General features: G+C 42.5%; 2 protein-coding genes across 5 annotated transcripts in view; one reads left to right on the top strand and one right to left on the bottom strand.

Annotated features, from left to right (window-relative positions):
* Positions 1–1,610: 1,610 nt before the first annotated feature.
* On the bottom strand, positions 1,611–4,275 carry PDZD11 (PDZ domain containing 11). Its single transcript, XM_090265304.1, has 7 exons — positions 4,209–4,275; positions 3,660–3,759; positions 3,132–3,215; positions 2,802–2,858; positions 2,166–2,264; positions 1,868–1,928; positions 1,611–1,705 (listed from the first exon to the last, which is right to left on the bottom strand). The coding sequence occupies exons 1-7, from the start codon at positions 4,247–4,249 to the stop codon at positions 1,671–1,673; spliced, it is 477 nt and encodes a 158-aa protein (XP_090121430.1). The 5' UTR covers positions 4,250–4,275; the 3' UTR covers positions 1,611–1,670.
* Positions 4,276–4,419: 144 nt separating this feature from the next.
* Positions 4,420–25,720, top strand: part of KIF4A (kinesin family member 4A) — a 93,963-nt gene continuing 72,662 nt past the window's right edge. For 2 of the 4 annotated variants that reach the window (XM_090265303.1, XM_090265302.1), the window contains exons 1-7: positions 4,420–4,792; positions 4,911–5,049; positions 5,165–5,279; positions 9,078–9,268; positions 12,672–12,764; positions 15,814–15,980; positions 16,429–16,523. In XM_090265303.1, the coding sequence (XP_090121429.1) occupies positions 4,930–5,049; positions 5,165–5,279; positions 9,078–9,268; positions 12,672–12,764; positions 15,814–15,980; positions 16,429–16,523 (781 nt within the window). In that variant the 5' untranslated portion in view covers positions 4,420–4,792; positions 4,911–4,929. The remainder of the gene's footprint in view (positions 4,793–4,910; positions 5,050–5,164; positions 5,280–9,077; positions 9,269–12,671; positions 12,765–15,813; positions 15,981–16,428; positions 16,524–25,720) is intronic. The other 2 variants (XM_090265301.1, XM_090265300.1) reach the window with 2 other exon arrangements.

The following is a 25,720-nucleotide window of genomic DNA, read 5'->3' on the forward strand; positions in this document are numbered from 1 at the left end:
CGACCTTTCCGTTCAAGGGACTACGCCCAACGCACTGAGCCACACCAGTCAGGGTTGTCTGCCTAATTTGAGCAATTTATTGCATTTAGAGTTTCCAGTACCTGTCCTTCTCCCAGCACCATCCTCAGGTTTATGGTTTAAATATTTGGCCACTTACTAAGCTCCGGTCCAATTCTGGGGCTTAAGATACCTATGGGGAGGGGCGGCGGGAAATACAGTTCTACAGCACCTGGGATACCTCAAAGGCTGATGACACAGTTCATCCTCCACTGTTTTCTTATCTACACTTTCAATAAACTGGTTCGTTCACCTCAGCTGGTTACTGTTTGCGCCTTCTCCATGCTGTACCTGTACTTCAACAATGCTCCAAGCGCCAATTTAGGGCAGGAGCGAGAACCAATTTAGGGCAGGAGGGGTTTTGCCTTTTAGGCTCATGGTACCTGACTGGAACTTTTTGCAGTTTATTACTCTTAGATGAGTTATTCATCACACAGAGAGGCTTGTACGTGCACGTTCAGTCAATTCATCCAATATGCCTATGTACAAGTGTTTTTCTCAGATGGCCACTGGGGGGCAGCAGAGCAACAGGGAATTGCCCAGGACGCACAGACAGCTACATTGAGTTCTACCCCCAGCTCTGCTCACAAGGATGCTGCCACCTAACAGTGGCACCAAGCTCCTAGACAAGGCATCACAGTAGAGTTGGGTTGAGATTTCTAGGAAGAGCCAGAACTTCCTCAGAGATATATTACTACTACTTAGAACGTTTTCCCATATTTGAAGACTAATTTACCTCATTTAAATTTTCAGATGTCCAGGTTCCACCTCAGACCATCGGAATCACTCTCCAGGGGATGGGCCTGGAAATATATATTTCAAGCTTCCCAGGATTCTTTCAAGGCAAATTTGGGACTTTCATCAGGGGGCCACTTCATCCCATATGCCATTAGAAAACGTGCTATTCTGAATGGGTATTTTGAACATGCCAACAGAGATGGCATACAGTGTGGCCTGGAATCTCTAAGAGTGGATTGTAAGTAAGGAACTAAGAACCTGGCAGGTTATTTGGGAGCTCGGGTGAAGGAAAGAGGGAAATCAGTTGTTGGTACTCCTCAACCCACAACTTGGAAATTGGGAACCAACTTCTTACTGCTAGCCCTGACAAGAAATGCATCTAAGGCTCTCCTTTAATTTATGTTCCAGATCAGAGAATCAGGGAAAGGAGAAGACGGAACTATATTAATACCATATCCTGCAGAGGAATGTCCAAAGATCATGGGGGAAAGGGCACATTTGCTCTAGTACCCCTCCACCCCAGGCCAGTCCTCAGTTATACTGTAGCTAGGGTTCCCGGGCCTCCCTGATGTTTTGGGCAGAGAGAGCATTGTGAAGTAGGTATAGCATTACTGTTACTTCCAGTGGCTCCTCTTTGGAAGAGCTTTTATAGTCGCCTCAAAAGCATTTTACACTGACTATCATCCAAAAGACACACCAACATCTCTTGAGCATCACGCTTTACTTGTTGGAGACTAGGAGGGACAGGAGGAAAAACATGGTCCCACTGGAGTCTCCAAAGTGTATGAGACTGTATGAGAGTGTATGTGGCTTCCCTGAGGCCTGGCCAGCTTGTCCTAGAAGACTGCATGTGGAGGGCTGTGGGTCGCAACTCTCTAGTGTACAGTCCTCTCTTTTTGGCGATGATAATCTAGGGAAAAGAAGAAAGAAAAGGAGGAAAAAGCAGGTTATTTTCAGGCCTGAGCTCCCAATCCCCCCTTCCCCCACAAATCATGGGCCCTCTAGTAATCAGGACTTAAAGAATTCCTACCCAGGGCCCTTCCAGGTAAGTAAAAAAGAGAGTGGCACTCACTGTAGGGAAAGAAGCGGACACGCATGCTGATTTCCCGGGCTGTCTTCAGGATCTCAACAGCCTGAAAGGAACACAACATCTTGTACCAATGAGATACAACCCAGGACAGAATCTTAACGGGAGGACAGATATTTGCCACTGCAACCTTCTAGATCACTAATAGCTGCCTCCCTTTGGTACACTTCCTCAGGAGGGATTTTTTTCCTTATCAAGTTATATCCAGAATCAGCTAACCCTGTCCAACTTGTCCTGCCTGGGACTGCTTATTGCCTCGCCACAGTCCAAGTGCTGTGCTTACCTTGCTATGCTCAATATCTTGGAAATCCACATCATTTACGGCCAGGACTTGGTCCCCTTCCTGAAGTCCTGCCCGATGTGCATCAGAGTCAGGGATCACCTGTTGACAAGGACAGAATATGTGTGATACTTTCAGACTGTAAGTGAAATCAAGTGCTATTCAAATGTAGGGTGCTTGTGTGTGTGTGTGTGTGTGTGTGTGTGTGTGTAAATGTGGGGAAACAGATGCTTGCCAGGTCAGAAGTATTTTTTTGTTTTTTTTTTTTTAAGACTTTACTTATTTTTAGAGAGAGGGGAAGGGAGAAAGAGAGGGAGAAAGACATCTATGTGTGAGAGATACATCGATTGGTTGCCTCTTGCACGCACTCCGACCAGGGACTGAACCCACAACCCAGACATGTGCCCTGACAGGGAATCGGACTGGCGACCTTTCGCTTTGTGGGACGACGCCCAACCAACTAAGCCACACCAGTCAGGACCCAGGTGGGAAGTTTTAAGTAGGAAATGGTGTCCCCATTATGCCTCTTCTATGAGTCTACTAAATCATCCTTCTCCCAGACCTTGGGATATCATGGTTCTGCAATATGGTAACAAAGGGAAGTTGCTATCCATATTGCTGCCTACCAGGTGCACACACCTTGGAGATGAAGATGCCCAGCTGAGAGGCCTTTCCTCCTCGGATGTTAAATCCCAACTGCAAAACAAGAGCACAGAATGGAGTCTCAATATAGACCACAAACACAAGAATATCTAGTAGCATCACTATATGATAGCAGGGACATGAATCCCTCGGAGACAAGTCAGAAGTTGTGGAAGTGGTATCTCAGCTTTTCTGCCCAATAAAGGTGGTTTCCTCACCTTCTTACCTGCTTCTAAACCTGTCTTCCCAACCACGGATAAGTTCTAGGCCTGGTGTGGACAAACCTATACTGGAATAAGATGAATAGTGATTGTTCCATAAGCTCACCTGAGCTCCAGGAGGCTTCTTCAGTGTGACAGTTCGAGGAAGAAACTGGGTCAACTCATTGTTGTAGTCTGGGTGGTATACCCTCTGCAAGACACAGCAACCCCAGAAATCTTACTACCAGTTTTAGATTTTATGCCCACTTTCATCCAAAACACAAATCTATCGCCCTGAAGTCAGGAAAAGGTAAAGTCATGAACTTAGTTTAAGTAGACCAGATAACACTTGTGAAATGGGTAGATGGATAGGTTGGGGAAATGCTAGCAGTCCAGCAGCTCCTCATTGATAGAATGGAAACTGGGGCTCTGAATTTCCAGACTTCTGTGATGTGAATGGACTCTGGCAGAAGGAGTCCCTAAGAAACTTCCCATGGGCCCACTTGCTCAGAATACAACTTCTGGGTCCCTGGGCTACAGCAAAGGCTAAGATGCATTCTCCCTTGGGCTTTCTAACCCTGCTATCCTACGTTTCAATGATCATATTATGCCCATGGGGAGAAATCTGCTATTCAAGAGTACAGATGGTTCCCACCTCATGAGGAGGAATCCATGCTGGAGGATTCTCATAGGCAGGCAGGAAAACCACTGGGTAGTCATCATAAGGAATACGGCTGTCCATCTCTGGTAAGGCCCTGGAATGGAAGGGTGAATCAAAGCTGACAAAAATGGTTCAAAAGGGACAGCAGCCCAGCCAAGTTTCAAAAAAACAAATCCAACCCATTTGAGGTCGTCAGCGTACGGTCCTAGCCCACTTCTAGGCGATAGCTTGGTGGAAAGAAGGAAGAAAAAAGATGGAAGAAAACAATGAACTTCGCTGGATATCTGGATGTCAAACAACCTGCTAGGTCCTCTACAGAGACGATCTTTCGTATAATACTCCTGCAAAATAGATGTTAATCTTCAACTTAGAGAAGAGGCAAGCAGGATCGCGTCTAAAAAGATCTGTCTACTTTCGACACCCAAGGGAGTGCTGAGTCCAACTATCCACAGGGACTCGAGGCAAGGCACCGCCCCACATTCCCTAGATGTGATCGGTAATGGGGCGGGTCCCCAGATCGACCCTTCCTTCACTACCAGCCACCTTCGAGTACCCTTCCCGCATCGTGTCGGAGTCCCACGCATTCGAAGCGGTAATAACTGCCGTGCTATCTCACCCGCCAACAAGCGTTAGCCAGCTCCGGTTCTGCCCCGCTGCCAATTCAGCCTGAGAACCGGAAGCAGATGCTGTGAATGGCCGGAAAGGGCGGGATCACGGTGCGGCGCCCAGGCCCATATCTTCTCACAGCGTCCTCCGCACGCCGACGTGCGTGCTTCTCCCGCCGGCTGTCTGCGCTCCGATTGGCTGGCGCCTCCAGTACCTATTTGAAACTTGGCGGTTAAATCTCCGGTTGAGAAAGGGCATTGGGAGAACGGGGAAGGTACGTTTAAGTTTGGCGAGTTAAGGGGACACAACTGAGCTCAGGATTTGCCTTTTCCGGTACTTTGGGGCTGTGGGTCCTTGTCGCTGTCTCCGCTGGGGGCTTTCCTTTCCATTTCAGAGGGCCACTTCGCTGTCATCACAGTGTCAGTCTGCGGGGCAGTCCTGCCGTGGCCAAATCGGAGGGAGAGTGACTCTTAAGCGGCAGCGATCCCGCTGCGAGGAGGACGCTGCCTCACCTACGCTGAGTTCCGTAAACCACCCCCCACCCCCTGCGGAGGGCCGGAACTAAGGGAGGACGCCCTCCCACCCCTGCCAACCCACCAAGATTCATCAGCAAGCCTATTTTCTTTTTTCCCTTCGCAGACGGTGCTGAGGTAGGATCATGAAGGAAGAGGTGAAGGGAATTCCTGTAAAAGTGGCACTGCGATGTCGCCCTCTGGTCCCCAAAGAGATTAGTGAGGGCTGCCAGATGTGCCTTTCCTTCGTACCCGGGGAACCGCAGGTGCGTAGCAGGGTCCTTGGGGGACCTGTGGCGGAAAACCTGAGGTCAAATGACAGTGAGGGGCGTGGTCTGGCCTTTCATTGTTTTCTTACTTCTTGTCCCTTGCCTCCTCTAGGTGGTGGTTGGTAATGACAAATCCTTCACCTACGATTTTGTGTTTGACCCCTCTACTGAACAGGAAGAAGTCTTCAATACAGCAGTAGCACCACTCATAAAAGGCATATTTAAAGGTGAGACTGTTTCATTCTTCAATCAGTTCTTGAGCATATACTATGTGTCAGGCATTGTGCTTGAATGTTGCAAATACAGGAATGGGTGAAACATGAGTCCTTTCAAAAAGCCCACAGCCTAGGAAACGAGTGCAATATAATTTGTAAAAGTTTCTGCACCCTTGAAACTAGTTTTGTACTGTATTTGCTTTCTGTGGTTCGGCTGCTCTTTAACTTTATATATTGTATTTTTGTTTGTTTGTCCTGGGACCTCATTAGATTTTAAGCTCTTTGATGAGTGCTGATTATGATCAGTGTACCAACCTACTTGAGGCCCACCCACTGCAAGACCTGTAGAAGGATTCAGATATAAATAATATAGCTTCCAGATCCTGGAGCAATGCAAAGTTCAGGGATAGGAATAGAAGTAGATGGTCACATACATAATTTTGGATGCATTATAAGTTTTAAACTTTTTGCGTCCATCTTTTTTTAAAATATATTTATATTTATTTTTAGAGAGGGGAAGGGAGGGAGAAAGAGAAGGAGGAATACACCGATGTGGGAGAGAAACATCAATGTGTGGTTGCCTCTTGTATGCCTGCAACTGGGGACCTGGCCTGCAACCCAGGCATGTGCTCTGACGTGGAATCGAACTGGTGACTTTTTGGTTCGCAGGATGGTGCCCAACCCACTGAGCCACACCAGTCAGGGCTGTACTCATGTTTAAGAAAAAATATTTTAGAAGTTAAAAATATACAATAGAATCAATCAGTCCTGCTTTAAAAGTAGCAGTGCTCTCATACAAAGTGGTATGAAAATCAGAAGGATGACACTAATTCTACTTGGGGAATCTGGGGTGAATTTCACAGAATAGGGAACCTTTGAGATAGGTATTGATTGATGAGTAGAATTCTTTTAGGTAAAGAAGGAGATTTCCTAAAGTCCCTGGATACTCTGGCCAGTTAATAATATTTATTGCAGCCCTGGCTGATGTGGCTCAGTGGGTTGGGCATTGTACTGCAAAGCGAAGGGTGCCCAGTTCGATTCCCAATCAGGGTATATGCCTGGTTGCGGGCCAGGTCCTGGTTAGGGTATGTATGAGAGGCAGCCAATCAATGTTTCTCACACCGATGTTTCTATCCCTCTCTTTCTCCTTCCCTTCCCCTTTTTCTAAAACTAAGTAAGTAAAAAATACTTAAAAATTTTTATTGCAGAAACTAAAGCTTTAGTATTATTCAGGACAATAGCAGGGTTCTGAAGAAGGTAGCAGGGTCTGAGAGGTCTTTAATTATTATTCTAGGATAGTGGTTATTCAGGAGTCAAAGCAGAGGGCTATTTAAACGAAGGAGAACCATGACATACTAGTTCGTTAAAGTTGAACAGAACATTTACATCATCTAGTATAGTTTTTCTTTCAAAGAAAAAGGCTTTGTAGCCATATCTCTGTAAAGTGAAATTCTGGTGTCTATTTGTAACATTTTTGGACAGGGAACTCCCTCACTCATGGGGTGGTCCTGTTGATTGGTTTTTGGACAGCGCTAAGTGCATTAGATTATATTGAAATGAAATTTGCCTCCTAGTAATAATGTCTATATTTTAAAGATTTTATTTATTTATTTTTAGATGGAGGGGAAGAAAATGAGAAAGAGAGGGAAAGAAACATCAATGTGTGGTTGCCTCTTGCACACCTCCAACTAGGGACCTGGCCTGCAACCCAGGCACGTGCCCTGACTGGGAATCGAACCAGCGACCCTTTGGTTCGCAGGCCAGTGCTTAATCCACTGAGCCACAGCAGCCAGGGATTTTTCACTTTTAAGTGATGTCATGACTGGGGACATTGGATACTTTGTTTCAAAATTTTAAAATATTAAAGCAATAGTCTCAAACTGATAAAAGTGTTGTAAGAACAGCATAAAACCTTTTTTCCTGAACAATTTGAGATAAGTTGTTGACCTGACGCCCCCTGAATACTTCAGTGTATATTTGCTACAAGCAAGGACTTTCTCCTGCATAACTATAGTACAACCATCAAAGTCATGAAATTAGCATTGCTACGTTTCTACCATCCAGTCTTCAGACCTCATTCCAGTTTCACCAATTGTCTCAATTATGTCCTTTATAGCAGAGGGTCTAGTTCAAAATCAGGTGTTGTATTTAGTGGTACTGCCTCTGTAGTCTCCTTCATTCTCAAATTTCTTCATTCTTTTTTGACTTGCATAATCATGACACTTTTAAAGATTGCGGGCCATTTATTTGTAAACCGTTTTTCAATTTTGATTTGTCTGATGTTTATGATTAGATTCAGGTTCTGTATCTTTATAGCAGAAATATCACAGAAGTAGTGATGTATTCTTTTTGAATCCTGTCAGTCAATACATGATTTTGCTGTGTTCCATTACTGCTGATGTTCATTTTGAGAGCTTGTTTGGAGGCTCTAGTAGGGGAGTGCAGCTACCCATATACCCTTGACTGAAGAATGGTCCTCTTATCAGGGAAGGTTGTCCTTTTCAGTGGAGCATGCAGCTTTGGGAGGGATGCGCATGGAGCTGTGAAAGAGGAAGGGGACACCTACCTAGCCAGCCAGATCAGCTGAATCAACCTCGGTGATCCATGGGGTGACAAATGTCACAGGCAGATTGCCTTCACATCCTGATGTTCACTTTGATCATTTGATGAAGGTGTTATCTGCCAGGCTTTTCCACTATAAAGTTAATCTTTCTCCTATTTACATATTTGGAAGAGCGTTGTACGGTCCCACATCTCTTCTAATTAACCATCCCTCCGTTCCTCAGCCATTCTCAAAACGATGTGGTTTCCAGAGCCTTCACTGTCTGTTCATCTTCCAGTTATTACTATATACACACATCCATAGTATTGCAGAAGATTAGGGAATGTTATTCTCTTGACCCGTAGTCATGCCGTACTATACCATACCAGGCAACACTAGCAATCTATTAGGGAAAATCTCAATTTAACATCTTATGATCTTTCAGAGTGTTAAGGTCTTCTTTTATACAAACAAGTTCTTTCAAAAAGAAAAAAAGCAAAGGACATATATCCCATTGAATCATACTTAAATGATGACATTTCTATGAGGAGCCTGATACATGGTCCAGATAAGGAGCGGGTGCTTTCACTGTAAAAAGCAGTTTGTTGCCTTTTCAAATGAAGACTGTTAATCAAAGATATGCATGTTTGAATCCCTTCTATCTATGCAGCTTCTAAGACTTTTTTAAAAAAAAATTTATTTTCAGAGAGAGGGGAAGGGAGGGAGAGAAACACTGATGTGTGAGAGAAACTTCAGTTGGTTGCCTCTTGCACACCCCCAACAGGGAACGTGGCCCGCAACTCAAGCATGTGCCCTGACTGGGATTCAAACTGGCAACCTCTTGGTTCACAGGCCAGCACTCAGTCCACTGAGCCACACCAGCCAGGGCTAAGACTTCAATTTAATTCCCATAAGTTAGAATTGCTCACAATAGATAGAAAGTAGAATTATAAAACTGAATGGCTTTTTGATGGGCATTTGGCCATCTTCATGATCTCAGTCATATCTTTAAGTGTTTTACTTCCTATCTTTTAAGGGCTCTCAGGAGGGACACACATTCTCAGTTTCGTGTTTTTCTTCTTTGCTTATTTGGAGCAGTGCAGAGTCATGACACCTATAGGACTTTTCTCTGTCTGTTCTTCATAAGACACCCTTGTCCTAAGAGAGCAGCCTCAATTTTGTTACAAGTAATCACTGAAAGAAATGGAGTCTATTGGTTGGATGAAAATACTTGAGCATCGCTATGCATGTGACTTCTGTTTTGCCAGGATACAATGCAACCGTCCTGGCATATGGACAGACTGGCTCTGGAAAAACCTATTCGATGGGAAGTGCATACACCGCAGAGCAAGAGAATGAACCAACAGTTGGGGTCATTCCCAGGGTGATACAAATGCTCTTCAAAGAAATTGATAAGAAGAGTGACTTCGAATTCGCTCTGAAAGTGTCATACTTGGAGGTAAGTGACTTATCTTTAATTATTCTGAGTTTAAGTTTATCTTTGGGTAGAAAAGTAAATCCTAATCAGTTTTTTCCTGGCATGACTCAAACAAATAAATTGCATTTTTAGTAAATCACATTTTAATAAATTGATAGAGAAAACTTACTGGCTCAGTTGGATCTGGCTTCCACCCAGTTCTTTATTTGTTGTCAAAATAGTCTGTTTAATCTGATTGTTACAGGAGTTGGCATCGCCATATAAAAAGATGATAGGAATTCTGTTCATTCCAATTTGGTCTCTTATTGATTCTCTGTGGGGTCTGTGGAAAAATATTTGATTTGCCTTTACTCTTTAGAGGCTTAAGTGATAATGCTGCTGCTTTTTGAAGAATGTTATAAAAATTGGGTGATGTATTGAGTTGTATAGGTGATAATAGAGTGTGTTTGTTCAACTGCTATTTATTGAGTACCTACTATGTTGGACCCTGTTCGAGATACTTGGGCTATGTCAGTGAACAAAACATAAAAATCCCTGCCCTTGTTGGTGTTTTCATTCTAGTGTATATGAATGTAGAATTAGATTGACCAGTTATATCTAACCTCGTGACACCAAAAACACTTGTTTTTATTTTTGTTTGTTGTTGTTTTTTAAAGTATATTTTATTATGTTGTTACAGTAGTCCCAATTTCTTCTCCTTTAGCTCCCCTCTTCCCAGTACTCTTCTTCCCTCCAGCAATCCCAACCGCCTTAGTTCAGTCCATGGGTCGTGCAGATAAGTTCTTGGGCTTCACCCTTTCCTATATTATTCTTCACTTTCTCCTGTCTATTTCGTACCAACCAATTATGCTTCTTAATCCCTGCACCATTTCCCCATTTCTCCCCTTTCCCTCTCCCAGCTGATAACCCTCCAAATGGTCCCCATACCTATGATTCTGTTCCTATTCTGCTTTGCTTAGTTGGATTTTGTTTTCCTTTTTTAGAATCAGTTGTTGACACTTGTGAGTTTATTGTCATTTTAGTGTTCATAGTTTCGATCTTCTTTTTCTTAAGTCCCTTTGACATTTCATATAATAATGGCTTGGTGATGATGGGCTCCTTTAGCTTTACCTTGTCTGGGAAGCACTTTATCTGCCCTTCCATTTCAAATGATAGCCTTACTGGATAGAATAATCTTGGTTTTAGGCCCTTGCTTTTCATCACATTGAATACTTCTTGCCTGCAAAGTTTCTTTTGAGAAATCAGCTGATAGTCTTATAGGTACCCCTTTGTAGGTAACTCTGCTTTTCTCTTGGTGCTTTTAAGATTCTCTCTTTACCCTTGACCTTTGGCATTTTAATTATGATGTGTCTTGGTGTGGTTCTCCCCTGGGTCTAGCTTGTTTGGGACTCTCTGTGCTTCCTGGACCTGTATGTCTATTTCCTTTGCCAAATTAGGGAAGTTTTCCTTCATTATTTTTTTACATAAGCTTTCAGTTTCTTGCTCTTCCTATTCTCCTTCTGGCACCCCTAAGATTTGGATGTTGGCATTTTTAAAGTTGTCCCAGAGGTTCCTAATCCGCTTCTCATTTTTTCCAATTCTGATTTCCTCATTCTGTACTGGTTGACTGTTTTTTTCTTCCTTATGTTCCAAATCATTGATTTGAACCCCGGTTTCCTTTCCTTCACCATTGGTTTTGTGTGGATTTTCCTTCGTTTCACTCAGCATAGCCTTCACTTCTCCCCTTATACATCTGCCATACTCAAGCATATCTGTCAAGCCTGTGAGCATCTTTATCACGAGTGTTTTGAACTCTTCATCTGTTAGGCTGGCTATCTCCTCATCTGTTAGGTTGGCTATCTCCTCGTCGCTTAGTTCTCCCACTGGAACCTTGATCCATTCCCCCTTTTGGGCCATACTTCTCTGTCTCCTCATTCTGACAGGCTCCTGTGTTTGTTTGCCTCTGTGTCTTAGGTAGAGCTGTCGCTCCTGTTACATTGTAAGGGATGGAGCCTTAGGGACTTGTCAGTACAAGGCAGCCCATTTCACCACGTTGTGGCGCTATCTGTGGGGGCGGGGTCCGAGAGGGGACAATGCCACCTGCCTAGCACTCGCCCCTTTTTCAGGCAGTTCTCCCACTTCCGTATGGGACTGGCGCCTGTCTAGCTGTTGTCCTGGCCATTGTTCCCAGAGTGGGTGGGTCTCAGATATTCTAGAACAGTTGGGGGTCCTTTAAACAAGCGGACTCTGCTGAGAGACTGGCAGTTTCTGCCTTCACCCCAACCCCACTGGTCTGCACAGTCAAAGGCAGTGAGGCTTTATTGTCCCCAGTGCTGGGACCATTAGCTGTGAGGTCTGGTTTGGTGCTGGGAGTGCTCCCCAGGTGTTCCTCCTGATGTTTTTAAATGTGTAACTGCGCTTTCCGCCGGCCTGGTGCTGCCACCGCTGCTGCTGCCACCACATGGCATCCTTTCCGCCCCGGCTCTGCCCCTCCTACCTGTCTGGATAAGTATTTCTTCTTTATATCTTTGTTTGTTGGACTTCTGTGCAGCTTGATTTTCTGGAACTTCTGGTTGTCTTTAGTTTTGAGGTAGTTGTATTCCTTCTTAGTTGTGAAGAGAGATGCAGCGTGTCTGTCTAGGCTTCCATCTTGGCCAGAAGTTCTAAAAACATTTATTTAGGGAACTTATAGCTTCTGGGAAACTAGCTGGTTGGTTCCATAGCAGTGAGAAGATGTCTTGTCTTTAAGGAGCAGTGATTAAACTGATGTGATTTAAGAATACAATTATATATTGTATGTAAATACTTCATCCTGAAGTTGAATCTTCATTGGAATAGAAGGGGTAAAGTTTGAAGATGGGGAAGTAAACATCATTAACATTAGCCTTATAGAATCTTCATTAATCTAGTTGTGGTCAAGGTAATCAGATGAAAAAAATAACTTCAGAACCTGGTATATTAAATAGTAGCAACAGCAATAATTGCTAACAAATAGAGTGCTTACAATGTACTAAATACTGTTGTCATACTTAAAGTTGTGGTTGTTGTTGAAATATCAGTTGCCACGTCTTCCTTTTGCTTCCTGCTCCCACCCTCCATTAAGGATTCATTACTTATGGTTTAACAAAATTGGTGAAGGTGGCACTTGTGACACCATCAAAGAACTGAATTTGGTCGCCATTACTTTCTGTGGTCCACTTTTCCTAAGAGACTCTGTCTTAAGAGAGCAGTCTCAATTTTGCTATAGTAACATGAATTCATTCTTGCAAGTATCAAGCGTTTGCCTATAGGGTCAAAGTCCTTTTCTGAATTAAAAATATGTTTGTTGTAAAAATATTTTAAAACAGAAAATCACAAACAATTTAAAAATCATCTATGATCCCACCACCCCAAGATGACCATTGTTAACATCTTGTTTTTACCACTTTATTTTCAACAATACCAGATTTATAATGAAGAAATCTTGGATCTTCTATGCCCATCTCGTGAGAAAGCCTCTCAAATAAATATACGAGAGGATCCTAAGGAAGGCATAAAGGTATGTTTGTTGTAGTTGTTGTTGTTGTTATTGTTATTAACAAATGTTGGTCATTACTAAAGTTCACATTTTTTTAATTTGCCACTGCAGTTTTAAATGACTGCTAACATCTTTCAGATTTTGTATGGTCCTAATTCCCTTTGTTAATCTAGAATTCCTACGTGGGATCCCTTGGAGGGAAGGATGTTTTATCACCTTCCTGTTACCTCTTGAAAGAATGCTAAAATCAATGAAATACTTATAGTATTAGCTATTTACAGAGTTCTAAGACTTTGATGTCCAGTACAGTAGCCAGTAGCCACAAATGGCTATTAAAACGTAAATGAACTAAAATTGTATAAAATTTAAAATTCATAAAATTCAGTCTTTCAGCCCTGACCAGCATAGCTCAGTTTGTTGAGCGTTGTTCCGCAAAGCGAAGGGTTGCCAGTTCGATTCCCAGTCAGGGCACATGCCTGGGTTGTGGACCTGGTTCCCAGTTGGGGGTGTGTGAGAGAGGCAGCTGATTGATGTTTCTCACATCGATGTTTCTATCCCTCTCATTCTGCCTACCTTACCCTCTATCTAAATGACTAAATAAATAAAATATTTTTTAAAAAATTCATTCCTCAGTTACACCAGACACGTGAAGGACTCAATAGCTACATGTGGCTAGTGGCTACTGTATTGGACAACACAGATATAGAAATTGTCCACGGGCAGAAAATTCGGTTGAACAGCACTGGCCTGGACATGGTGCTAGGCTCTGCAGTGATATTTAAAACTTAAAAAGTTAAATAATTTAATCTTTTTAAAATTCATAAAAACCATAGGACAAAGACCACTGATTTGAGAGGTTTCTGTCACGTGGTATAGATGCAAGACGTAGGGCTATAGCCGAACAGAAAATGTGAGGCAAGGTTGGGAGTTGTATGTGGGAGAGGGCCAAATCTAGAAGCCACTGTTGAAAACAGTCAGAACTTGGCTCTACCACCAGTTTGGGTATTCAGGAGTGGGAGAATCTGACACTGGAAGTAGGTGAGGATGCATAGTACTGACTTGGGAAAACTTAGGAAAATAATATCTTTCCCACCTTCCTCTCTTCCCTGCACGAAAAGTTGAAGGCTTAGGGTACATACAGGTGCCTGAGGGGCAGGTGCTTTTTTACCCTTTCTGGGTTGATGAAGCTGATTAAGCCATTAAGCCATTCGCCAAATGCTAAAGCAGGACTTGAAGGACCAAACCTATTGTGAAAGCCTGATGAGCTTGGAATACAGGAAGACAGTTTAGGTAGTGGGAATAAGAGACCTAGGCAAAACACATGCTATCTGTCACCAGAAAGACTGTTGGAGTGAGCCAGCTCTTGATGGGATTCCCACATCTTTTATATGCCCTATAGTAAAGCAGGAATTAAATCCTAAGCATTATTTACAAAGAAGTGTAAATTTCTGGCTTAAATTGGGGTGGATAATGAGAAGTTTGTCAATATTATTCAGATTGGATGAATGGAATGGAAGTAAAGAGAGAAAAGAGTAAGGGTATTCTCGCAGTAAAGAATAGTTTAAGCAAGAAAGCAGAAAATATACTCCTAGGGGTAATAAGACTAGACCAGTCAGTCTGGATTCAGGGGTACAGATTGGGAAGAAATAGGAGATACATTAGGACCAGATGAAAGAATTTCATTTATATCCCTGCGAACAGTGTATAAGGCATTTAATACTTCCAAATGAAGGTCTGCTATGGCTACTTTTACCAAGTCATTATCTTCCGTGTTTCTCTCTCCAGGTAAGTTAGCTCCTTGATGTTAGAAGAGTATCTTAAGATCTCTTTGTGTCCTCATTATCTAGCACGGGGCTTTGTAGTTTGGTGACATTTTAGGAAGCAGGATTTTTAGGAAGACAAAACAGAAATGGATTGTGAAGGAGAAAGACTAGGCCAAGGAAGGCCAATTGGGGAAACTCTGCCTTATTTTTCAGGCATGAAGTAATATGGGCCTGGACTAGGCAAGTAAAAAGGAAAAGGAAGCAATGAATTCAAAAGAAGAATGACTAGGAGTTGGTGGAAGATGAGATATGGAGGAATGGGAGGAATGGAAGACGAATCTGAGGTTTGGGGAATAGAGAGATTAATAGAAATGGAGAATTAGTGGGTGGAATCAGTGTTGGTGGGAGGAAGAGTTTGGCATCTAATTTACTGGTTTCAAAGTGTAAGTAGCAGGCAGTTAGAAATAAAAGACTAGAAATTAGGGCACCGACGTAGATTTGGGAGCTATGGAGTAATAAAACTATAGTCTATTGGGGCTAGCAGGGATTGGATGCAGTTCAATCTCGAGAGGCTCCAAGAGATTTTAATTTGTACAAACTCTCATAGCTAGATACAGTACCAAGCCCAGGACCCTGGTTTTCTGGCTTCCTATGGAAACTAGGCCATGTGATTTGCCCTAGTGAAAAATGAGGTTTCAAACAGATCAGAGGTATAGGGAGGAAGCTAAGATCCCATAGAAGAGAAAGTAGCAAGAGAAATACCATAGCTGTTTATGTTACCCTTGCTGTTCTTTGGGTCAAAGCTTACTTTCACTTGGGGCTCCCTGGAAGGCACCTTATCCATTGCTCTCTTAAAATCTGGAGAGCTTTTCTAGCTCCAGTATTGACCAGTATCTTGTTTTGGAAGTCCCTAGGGGAAATCAGAGACCTTGGTTTGCAGGGGTCACAGGGAGCAGGGTTGCTAGAGAAAAACCACAACTATTCTATTCAATATTTATTAAGGTTCTACTGGAACATCAAGGCATCATTTCTTTTTTTTTTTTAATTTATTTTTAGAGAGAGGGGAAGGGAGGGAGAAACAGGGAGAGAAACATCGATGTGCAAGAGATACACAACCCAGGCATGTGCTGTGACTGAGAATCGAACCAGCGACCCTTTGGTCCTCAGGCCAGGGCTCCATCCACTGAGCCACACCAGCCTCAGCAATGCATTATTTTTTTAAACAACCAATTCTTATATTTCTGATGAAGTATTTGGAGTAGGAATCATAACTGAGTTTTTGTTTTTTTTTTTTCTCCCCGAATTAGATTGTGGGACTCACTGAGAAGACTGTTGTAGTTGCCCTGGATACTGTTTCCTGTTTGGAGCAGGGCAACAACTGTAGGACTGTGGCCTCCACAGCTATGAACTCCCAGTCATCCCGGTCTCATGCCATCTTTACAATCTCCATAGAGCAAAGAAAGAAAAGTGACAAGTAAGTTACAATCTAATGAAAAGTGAAGATTTAAAAAAAAAAAACATTTAATTTATTTATTTTTAGAGAGAAGGGAAGAGAGGGAGAGAAACATCAATGTGTGGTTGCCTCTCACGTGCCACCAACTGAGGACCTGGCCTGCAACCCAGGCATGTGCCCTGACTGGGAATCGAACCGGCGACACTTTGGTTCTCAGGCCAGCACTCAATCTACTGGGCCACACAAGCCAGGGCAAGAGTCAGGATTTTTAATGTTCTGCTAAAGTTGGATAGTGGGTTGCTTCTTTGATTTGACAAAACATCTGACATCAGTACTCAGAGCACTAGGAACCAGTGGGGCTATATTGACTGACTTGAAAGAAGAGAAGAGCTGGCAGGTCTGCTTTGTTTCTCAGCTGTCCTCAAGCTTGTGTGCTATTCTCACGTGTGTGTTCCTGTCATTATCATAGAAATAGCAGCTTTCGCTCCAAGCTGCATCTTGTAGACCTCGCGGGATCCGAAAGACAGAAGAAAACCAAGGCTGAAGGGGACCGTCTAAAAGAGGGTAAGAATAATTAAGGCCACAGTTGTAGGTTAAAAACCTCTAGTACTCTTCTTACTGGTATTGTTGGAGTCTTGACTGGGATATTTCAGGTCACAATCTAACAGTACCTACAATTCAAGCTGGAGGCTGATTTCGGAAATAGTGAAAAATTGTTTCTTTCCCTTGCATTCATTTCCTAATTTAGGTATGAGATTTGGATCTGGCCCTTTGCTTTGATTTCATCTGGTCCAGGCAAGTTTTTGGCTTTTTGTTTTGTTTTGTTTTACCCCCAACTACTTCATGATTAAAATCAATATCCTCAAGTATTCACTGTCCTTCCCAGATGTTCTCACATAAACCTCATCAGCATGGCTTCCATATCTTCATTAAAGTTGTTGGATAGAAGTGGGGAAGCTCCTAGGGCTAGAAGAACCCATGGTGTTTCCTATTAGAAACCTTCATCTAGCATGAAGTGACCTGGTAATCTGCATGCTGTGGGAATGGCCTTTGAAGCAGTTATTAATCTACCTAACCAAAAATTAACAGCCAGCTCCTGTTTCTCAATTTTATACTTAAGGATCACATAAAAGATTTCATCAAATGCCGTGCTGAAGTCCAGATATACTATGTCTACCATATTTCTCATTAGCCACCAGCTTAGTAACAGTACGAAAAGGGAATAAGGATTAGCATAAATGGACTTTTTCTTAGCGAATTCAAGCTGCCTTCTAGTGCTTATTCTTCCGTTTCCAGGTTTTTGCAATCCACTTCTGTAATAATCTAGAAGGCATATCCAACTCACTGATCTGTAATTTATGGAATTAACTTTTAGCTCTTTTTTTTTTTTTTTTGAATGTTGAAATTGCATCTGCTCAGTCTCCTGGAACATCTTTTCTCCGAGATTTCTCCAAGTGCATTGACATCGCTTCAGCACTCGCATTTGAAATTACTCTTTAGTTCCCTTGGCTGGAATTCATCTGGTCCAAGGTATCTGACCTCTTATGAAAATAGTTGAGGTCTCACTACCTCCTCACTCATATTGGGCTTCAGTTCCCTCGGGAAGCGAGGAGGCAGAAGCAAAAAATGTAATTGAGGAATTTTACCTCTTTGTCATTTATCAGTATTATGCTGCTGGCGCAGGGCAGGGACCTATTTCTTTCTCATTCAGCTTTTTGTTCTGAATGTTTTTAAAAGTGACCTTTTTGTTCTGTGTTAACCTTCTTATTTAAAGGTTCTTGTGCCCCTTTTATCTTCTTTTTAGGTGTACAGTTCTGAGTTATCTTTTAACGCCTTTTTTTGAGATATAATTCACATGCCATAAATTCCACCCATTTAAGCTGTATACTTGAGTGGATTTTAGCATATTCGCCGAGTTGTGCAGCCAGCACCACAAGCTCATTTTAGCACATTTTCATCATCCCCCCAAAAGGAACTTAATATCCATTAGCAGTCACTGCCCATTCCCACCCCTTCTCTGACCCTAGGCCACCACTAACCTGTATTTCATATTAATATGATCACGTAATATGTGGTCTTTTGGGACCGGCTTGTTTCACTTAAGGTTTTTTGTTTGTTATTTTAAAGGAGTCATGCTGTGATGAATTTATTTTTTTACCCAAGTCTAGTTGATATGCAATACAGGGTGGGGCAAAAGTCGGTTTAGAGTTGTTCATGTGGAAAATCATACATAATTAATAAGCGATAATACAAGAATGAACTCAGTTTCGGATACTCACAGCTGTAAACCTACCTTTCTCTCATCCTGTGTTATTATAGTTTCAAGTGTACAACATAGTGATTTGACATTTATATGCCTTACAATGTGATTACCGTGATAAATCTAGTAACCATCTTTCACCATACAAGGTCATTACCTTATTGCTGACTATATTCCCTGTGCTGTATATTATATCCTTGTGACTTATTTTGTAACTAGAGGTTTATACCTTTTATTCCCCTTTACATTTTTTAATGCCCTCTTGCCCCCCCTCCGCTCTGGCAACCATCAGTTTTTTTCTCTTTATTGGTGAGCCTGTTTCTGTTTTGTTTCTTTTGTTTTTTAAGAGTCCGCATATAAGTGAAATCATATGGTAATATATTTGCCTTTGTCTGGCATTTCACTCAGTACAATACTCTCTAGGTCCAACCATGTTGTCAAAAATGGCAAGATTTAATTCTTTTTATCGCTGAGTAATCATCCATTGTGTATAGATACACCACATCTTTATACATTCTTCTATTGATGGGCACTTGGGTTGCCTCCATATATTGCTTACTGTAAATTATGCTGCATTAAACGTAGGGGCGCTTATGTATTATCTTTTTCAATTAGTGTTTTGGATTTTTTTCAGTTAAATACACAGAAGTGGAATTGCTGCGTCATATGGTATTTCTAGTTTTAATTTTTTTTTTATTAAAGGAGATTTTTTTTAAAGATTTTATTTATTTATTTTTAGAGGGAGGGGAAGGGAGGGAGAAAGAGAGGGAGAGAAACTGATCGGCTGCCTCCAGGGACTGAATCCGCAACCCAGGCCTGTGCCCTGACCAGGAATTGAACTGGCGACCTTTTACTTTGTGGGATGATGCCCAACCCACTAAGCCACACCAGTCAGGGTGAGGTTTATCTATCTTAATAGTTATAGCTCTGTTCTCAGTTTTTATTTTAAACTCGAGTCTTGGGTTTTCTTGGTATAAAATCATATCAGTAAAAAGAAAATTATCTCTTTGTGCATATTTATTCCTATCATTTCTCATGTTTTTTGTTTATTAGCAAGGAGAAGGATGTTGAAGGATACACACTGGTCTTGTAAAATCGCTTTCCTCAGGGGGTGGGGGAGTCTAGTTTCTGATTTTAATTGGAATGGTTTTATTGTTTTAATATTTGGAGTGATAATTGCTCCTGGTCTGGGTAAATGGTATTTAATTCTTTTAGTTCCAGAAAGTGTTTTTTTTTTTTTTTTTTTATGTTGTACTTTAATCTACGTGAGTGATCTTTTTTAGGCTGTTTGCTGTTTCCTTCAGCAACTCTATTCCATGAAAGGCTCACCCCAAGTTTTCTGCTTCCTCCTCTCTTGCGCTTCTTGGTCCCCTTATGTGTATTATTATTTTCCTCTCTCTTCTCATTAGGGCTGAGGTTCCTTAAGTCACACAGCATCTGAGTGGATGGGAAAAGCCCAGTGGTTTGTACCCATGCACGAGCACTGAAGAAACAGTCATGTTATCAGTCAGCCTGTCACAGCCCTGAGGGGCATCGAGAGGAGGCCTCTCTGCACTCCTGTTCCCTAGTGATGTCCTTGTCTCTAGGTAGAGAGGACCCAACTCAACTCCTCAGTTTCTTCTCAGCATCTTCAGATCCAGGGACACCTGCCACATTCACACAGGCAATCTCAGCTGTCTCCTGGGAGTTCATGGCGTCCCACAGGCCAAAGCTTCGCCCGCAGCCGCGTTCCCATCCTTGCACTTTGGCTCTCCTGCGTTAGGCTGCAGGTCCTTGGCCCAGAGTTCTCAGCTGTTCCAAAGAGAACTTACTCTCAGGTCTCACACCTGTCCTGTGAGCTCTCTCTCAGCAACTATTTGGCTGAAGAACAGAGTAGATGGATCCGACTTGGGAATGAAAGGGATCTGGGCTATCATTAACTTACCATCTTCCCAAAATCTATCTACGTTTTAAAAATATACTACCAAATTCCCATGAAGGCATAAGAGTATTCATTTTTGTAAAGTTTTCTAACTTTTCTACTAAGTATTATTACCAATTTGATATGTGAAAAATGCTATCTCATTTTCTTTCCTGTAGTTACCAGTGAACTTAAAAATACTTTTAGCCTGGGCTGGGTGGCTCAGTTGATTAGAGAGTTGTGGGTTTGATTCCCAGTCGGGGCGTGTACGGGAGGCAACCGATCAATGTCTCTCTCTCTGTCTCTGTCTCTGTCTCTCTCTCTCTCTCTCTCCCCCCACCCCTTCCTCCCTATCTAAAACTAATGAACATATCCTGAGGTGAGGAATAAAAAATACTTTTTTATTTATAGGACATTCATATTCTGGATTAACTTATCTATTCAAGGTATTGAACTTCCTTTTCTTTTTAAGTTAAGCCTTATTTATTATGACTTTGAATATAGAACAGATTCAGCTAACTGCCAGATAGATTATAAATATATTACAGATGGATAAGAGATTATTCATTTGAAGTCTAATACAGGATACAGAAAAACGCCCAAATCATACTTTTCACGTCTGATGAATGTTCACAGTGTGACTATGCCTATGTCCCTAGCACACAGATCAAAAAACAATATGACAAGCATCCCAGAAGTACCACTTGTACCCACTTCAGTCTCTGTCTTCCCAAAGGGTAACCTTTGTGTCTGAGTTTTCATTCAATGTAGCATCACTAGGAAAGTTAAAGGACGCCTAGTTAGATTTGAATTTCAGATAAATGACGACTGGTTTTGTAGGGAGCATACTTACCTTAAAAATGATTCATCGTTTATCTGAAATTCAGATTTAACGGATGCCTGTATTTTTTTCTTTTGTTAAATCTCGTAGCCCTAACTCAGCATCATGCTTGTGAGATTCATCCATATTCTTTCACGTAGTTGTAATCCATTCATTTTCATTACTGTACATATTCCATTGGCAAATGTGCCGCAGTTTTTGTTTTTTTTTCTCCTCCTGCTGGATGGGTATTTGGGTGATTTTCAGTTTGGGGCTATTATGAATAGTGTTGCTATGAATAGTTTTGTACGTGTATTTTGCAGAACATATGTACACAAGTTCCTTCAGTCCCGGATCCTCCTGTAACTGTTAGACGATCTCCTTCCCTATAGTCAAGCTCCTCAAAAAAGTTCACACTGCTTAGCAACACATGTGATTCTCTCCTGGTTACGTGTTTTGGTGAGAAAGAGCGCACATGGCAAAAACTGCATAAATCATGGGTAAAGTGACCACCCATGTAACTATCACTTAGGTTGAAAAACAGAACATTTCTAGCACCTGTGTGTGCATACCCCTCTTAGGTCACGACCCCCTTCCTTCACTCTTGAAGTAACCACTCCTGACTTTTGTGATAGTAATTCCCTTGCTTTCCTGTTATGATTCTTTTATTTTGTGTCTTGTTTAAGAACTCCTTTAGTACCCCAATGTCTTGAAGATATTCTTCTATATTATCGAATAAAAGCTTCACAATTTTGCCTTTCACATTTTAAGTCTTTCATGCACCTAGAACTGTTTTCTGTACATGGTATGATGCAGGGTTCCAATTTGATTTTTCGTATAAATGCCCATTTGTCCTAGGACTATTTGTTTAAAAGTTCACCCTTTCCCTCCCCCCCCCCTCGATGAGCAGAGCCACTTCTGTCATATATTAAGTGTCCAAATTTGCCTTAGTCTGTTTCTGGGCACTCCATTCTATTAAGTCAAATTCAGTCTTCCAGCTACATAGCATGTCTCCCTATTTATTTAGGACTTTTTAAATACTTTTCAGTGATTTCCTCTTATCCATGTTTTGTTGTGTTCTTAAGTAATTTGTATTTTGACAGTATTGGAAGTGATATTCTAAAGCCTTTTTTATTCAAGTATAATATACAAACAGAAAAGTACATACATCATAAGTGAATAGCTCACTGAATTTTCATAAACTGAACAAACCCGTGTAAACAGCAGAAACAGAATCTTTTAACATTGTGTACTCTAACTTTGTTGGTAGTGTATGGAAATAAAACTTATTTTCAAATGTTGACTTTGTATCTAGGAACCTGTTTGATTCACTCTGGGTAGTCTGTCTGTACTCACCTTGCTGAAACCACAGTGGCAGATATCACCAGTGATACCTTAATTACCAAAACAATTGGTTCTTTTGGTTCTTTTTCAGTGCTCATCTTATCTGACCTGTCTGTGGCATTGACACTTGAACACACCCTTCTGGAAACTCTTCTCCTGCTTTGTAAATCCTCATGCTCCTAGTTCTTTCCTTAACTCAAGCCATTCCATCTTAGTCTCTTGCTTTTTCTTCTTCCCTGGTCCATTTTGCTAATTGTTGCTCCCAGCATGATGTCCTCGAGTACGAATAAGTACCCACTACCTGCTATTAATTCTCCCTTTGCAATACTGAAGAGGCGCACGCATTTTCAGCCTCTTCCTGCTGTCTCTACAAAGTCCATGCCTTCACCCTGCACACCTAGTCAAGAGCCTCCCCACACTTCTTGGAAGCATCCCATTCCAACCGCCACGGCTATGTTTGTCTTAAACTACCACTTTGGATGGGGTACCCACCCTGGTTGGAAACTAAGTGACATATCACTGCGTACAGGATGAAGTCTAAAAACCATAGCCAGGTCTTCCAGACCCTTCGAGCCCAGCCTGCCTCCTCTGCTGCCTTTCCTAGCTTCCCTGCCCACACTCTCCAGTCCAGCTGCGAGGCCTCCCACCACAGGCCCTGCTGACTCTGGCGTTGGCGTATTTCCCTTATAGCCATCTCCTTGTTCCTCCCAGAACGCCGCCGCTCCGCTCCTTCCCCATCAACTGCCTACAACATAGCCGTCCTGCATGGTCCAACTTAAGTCTTGGGGTTTTTGCTGTTGCCTTTCGTAACCATACCACTGTCTAATGTACTTTGTCTGCTCCGAAGTTCTGTAGTATCAGGGAACTGCCGTGTCATTTTTCTGGCCCCTCTATATTTCCGGGTTCATCTCCCACCATTTCCCCACGAACTCCAGGGTTGCAGCCACAGCAGTATGCTCCTCGTTTGCCAAACAGTACTGTTGTTTCAGATCTCTGTACTGATTTCGTTTCTTTATTTTCAGAGAGAGGCGGAGGGGGGTGGGGAGAGAAACATTGATTGGTTGCCTCCCTCGTATCCCCAACTGGAGACCTGGCCCTGAACCCAGGCATGTGCCCTGACTGGGAATTGAACCGGCGACCCCTTTGGTTTGCAGGCCAACACTCCATCCACTGAGCCACACCAGCCAGGGCTGGTTTTGTTTGTTTGTTTCTTTGTTTGTTTTGTTTTTTGTCTTCCCACTGCCTTGTAAATCTGGTTCCATCAAGCCTCTCTGCTCCTCCTGTGCTTTTAACCTCTCTACTGACTTTCCCGCCACAACATAGAAGCATACTAATGTGCTTCTCCCATTTTAAAACAAGATCCTTCATCTCCATCATACAATGGCTCTCTTCCCTTTTCCTTTTACTCTGCTTTTCTCTCTCTTCCTACTGTTCAAGCCATCACCCTGCCACCTCTGCACACCCTAAGCAGTTCCACCCACTTAGATGCTCATAGTTTCTCCCTATAGGCTGCTGATCCCAAACCTCTATCTCCAGCCCATGTCTCACATCTGCATTTCAGCCTATAAACGTAGTTGCCTGTGGAGCATCTCATAAAGGAGCCGTAGGCACCTCCCATTCCACATATCTAAACCTGAACTCCTCGTCCCTTCCTGCCTCTGTTAAACTGGCCCCTCCATCAACTGCAGTAAGTGATTTCCACCATCCCCCAGTCCCCCGCACCAGAAACCAGGGCATCATTCCGTATTCTTCCTTCCCTCGCTCCTCCCCGTCCCATCATCAGTCACCAAATCCTATGAGTCTTACTCATATCTCAAGTCACTTTCTTTTCTCTAACCCTGCTACCACTACCTTAGTGCGGGCCTTCCTCATTTCTTAGCTTACAGCAAGCTCTCCAGTTGGTTGCCCTTTTGAGTCATCTACCAACTAGCAGCCAAGACGTGCTTTATAAGCTGGATATACCTGCTTAGAGCTCTTTCCAGAGCTCCTCACCTAGCACCACGGAGCTTAGCGTGGCCTTTGTATTCTAGCCCTGCCTACCTGGCTAGCTTCCCCCTCCCCTCCCCTTCTTTGCCATCTGCCATGCTAAGCCATATTAAGTCTGCCCAGTTCTCTCTTGTCTGTGCGTCTTTGTGCGTTCTGCTCGCTCTGCCGGAAATGCCTTCTGTCTCTTTTCACATGGCTAATTCTTTTTTTTTTTTTTTTTCAAAGATTTTATTTATTTACTTTTAGAGACAGGGAAAGGGAAGGAGAAAGAGAGGGAGACAAACATCAATAGAAGAGAGATACATCGACCAGTTGTCCCTCACATGCCCCCAACTGGGGACCTGGCCCGCAACCCAGGCATGTGCTCTGACCAGGGATTGACCCCGGTGACCCTTTGTTTTGCGGGATGGTGCCACACCATACTGAGCCATAGCAGTCAGGGCATGGCTAATTCTATTTTGCCCTTCAATACTCAGCTCCTATTTCATCCCCCTAAAGAAACTTACTTTGACCACCCACTTGCTCGCCCCACGCCATCTAGTGTTCACTTCTTTTTTACACTAATATTACCCCAACTCTGTATTACACTCATTTCCTTACCTGGCTGACTCCCCCAGCAGGCAGTAAGCCAGTCAAAGATGGGAACTATGTCTTAGTCATCTTTTTTTTTTAATTGATTTGAGAGAGAGAGAGAGAGAGAGAGAGAGAGAGAGATTTGTTGTTTCACTTATTCATGCATTCATTGCTTGATTCTTGTATGTATGTGACCCAACCAGGGATCGAACCTACAACCTTGGCATATGGGGATGACGCTCTAACCAACTGAGTTACCCAGCCTGGGTGTCTTATTTATCTTTGAATCTCTAGGGCCTAGCACAGTGTCTGACATATCACTGTAGGTTCTCATTGAATGCCTGAATTCTTCTCCCTTTTGGTCTGACTGCCAGTTCCTACTGAGATTTCAATTCATAATTCAGGTATCATCCACCTATGAAACCTTTACTTTGGATCAAAGTCTTTCCATCGATCGCTGCTCCTTAGTGCTTTTTTCATAACATTTTATTGTAGCAGTTGTTGCATTTTAATTTTCATTTGTCGCAGGTATCTTTTGATTTCTTTCTTTCTTCTATTGTTAACCCATTCATTGTTTAGTAGCATGTAGTTTAGCCTCTCTTCTTGGGACCTCTGTAGCTGAGATATCCCTCCTGATTCTTAACTGTCACACATAGGTGTGGGGCCAGCCTGTTTCACACCTCCATGCCCCCTACCAGTCTCTATGTGGCATCTTTTTTATATCCTTAGTTATAGGACTTCTGTTCAGCTAGTCTCCAGATGGCTTTCCAGCTTGATTGTTCTATAATGTAGTTATGATTTTGATGTGGTCATGGGAGGAGCCAAGTGTAGCATTACCTCCTTCACCATCTTGACTGGATCAAAAGGAACTCTTTTTT

This window comes from Furipterus horrens, unplaced genomic scaffold, assembly GCF_987537825.1.
Source record: "Furipterus horrens unplaced genomic scaffold, mFurHor1.1.pri manual_scaffold_17, whole genome shotgun sequence".
Classification (NCBI taxonomy): domain Eukaryota; kingdom Metazoa; phylum Chordata; class Mammalia; order Chiroptera; family Furipteridae; genus Furipterus; species Furipterus horrens.

Bases quoted from the DNA above. Each gene is read 5' to 3' on its own strand.
- PDZD11 (XM_090265304.1), bottom strand. From the start codon at position 4,249: ATGCGTGGGACTCCGACACGATGCGGGAAGGGTACTCGAAG. The intron at 2,265-2,801 runs GTGTGTGCACCT...CCTTGTCAACAG, and splicing joins TGGGCATCTTCATCTCCAAG to GTGATCCCTGACTCTGATGC. The intron at 1,706-1,867 runs GTGAGTGCCACT...TCTTTTCCCTAG, and splicing joins TGTCCGCTTCTTTCCCTACA to ATTATCATCGCCAAAAAGAG.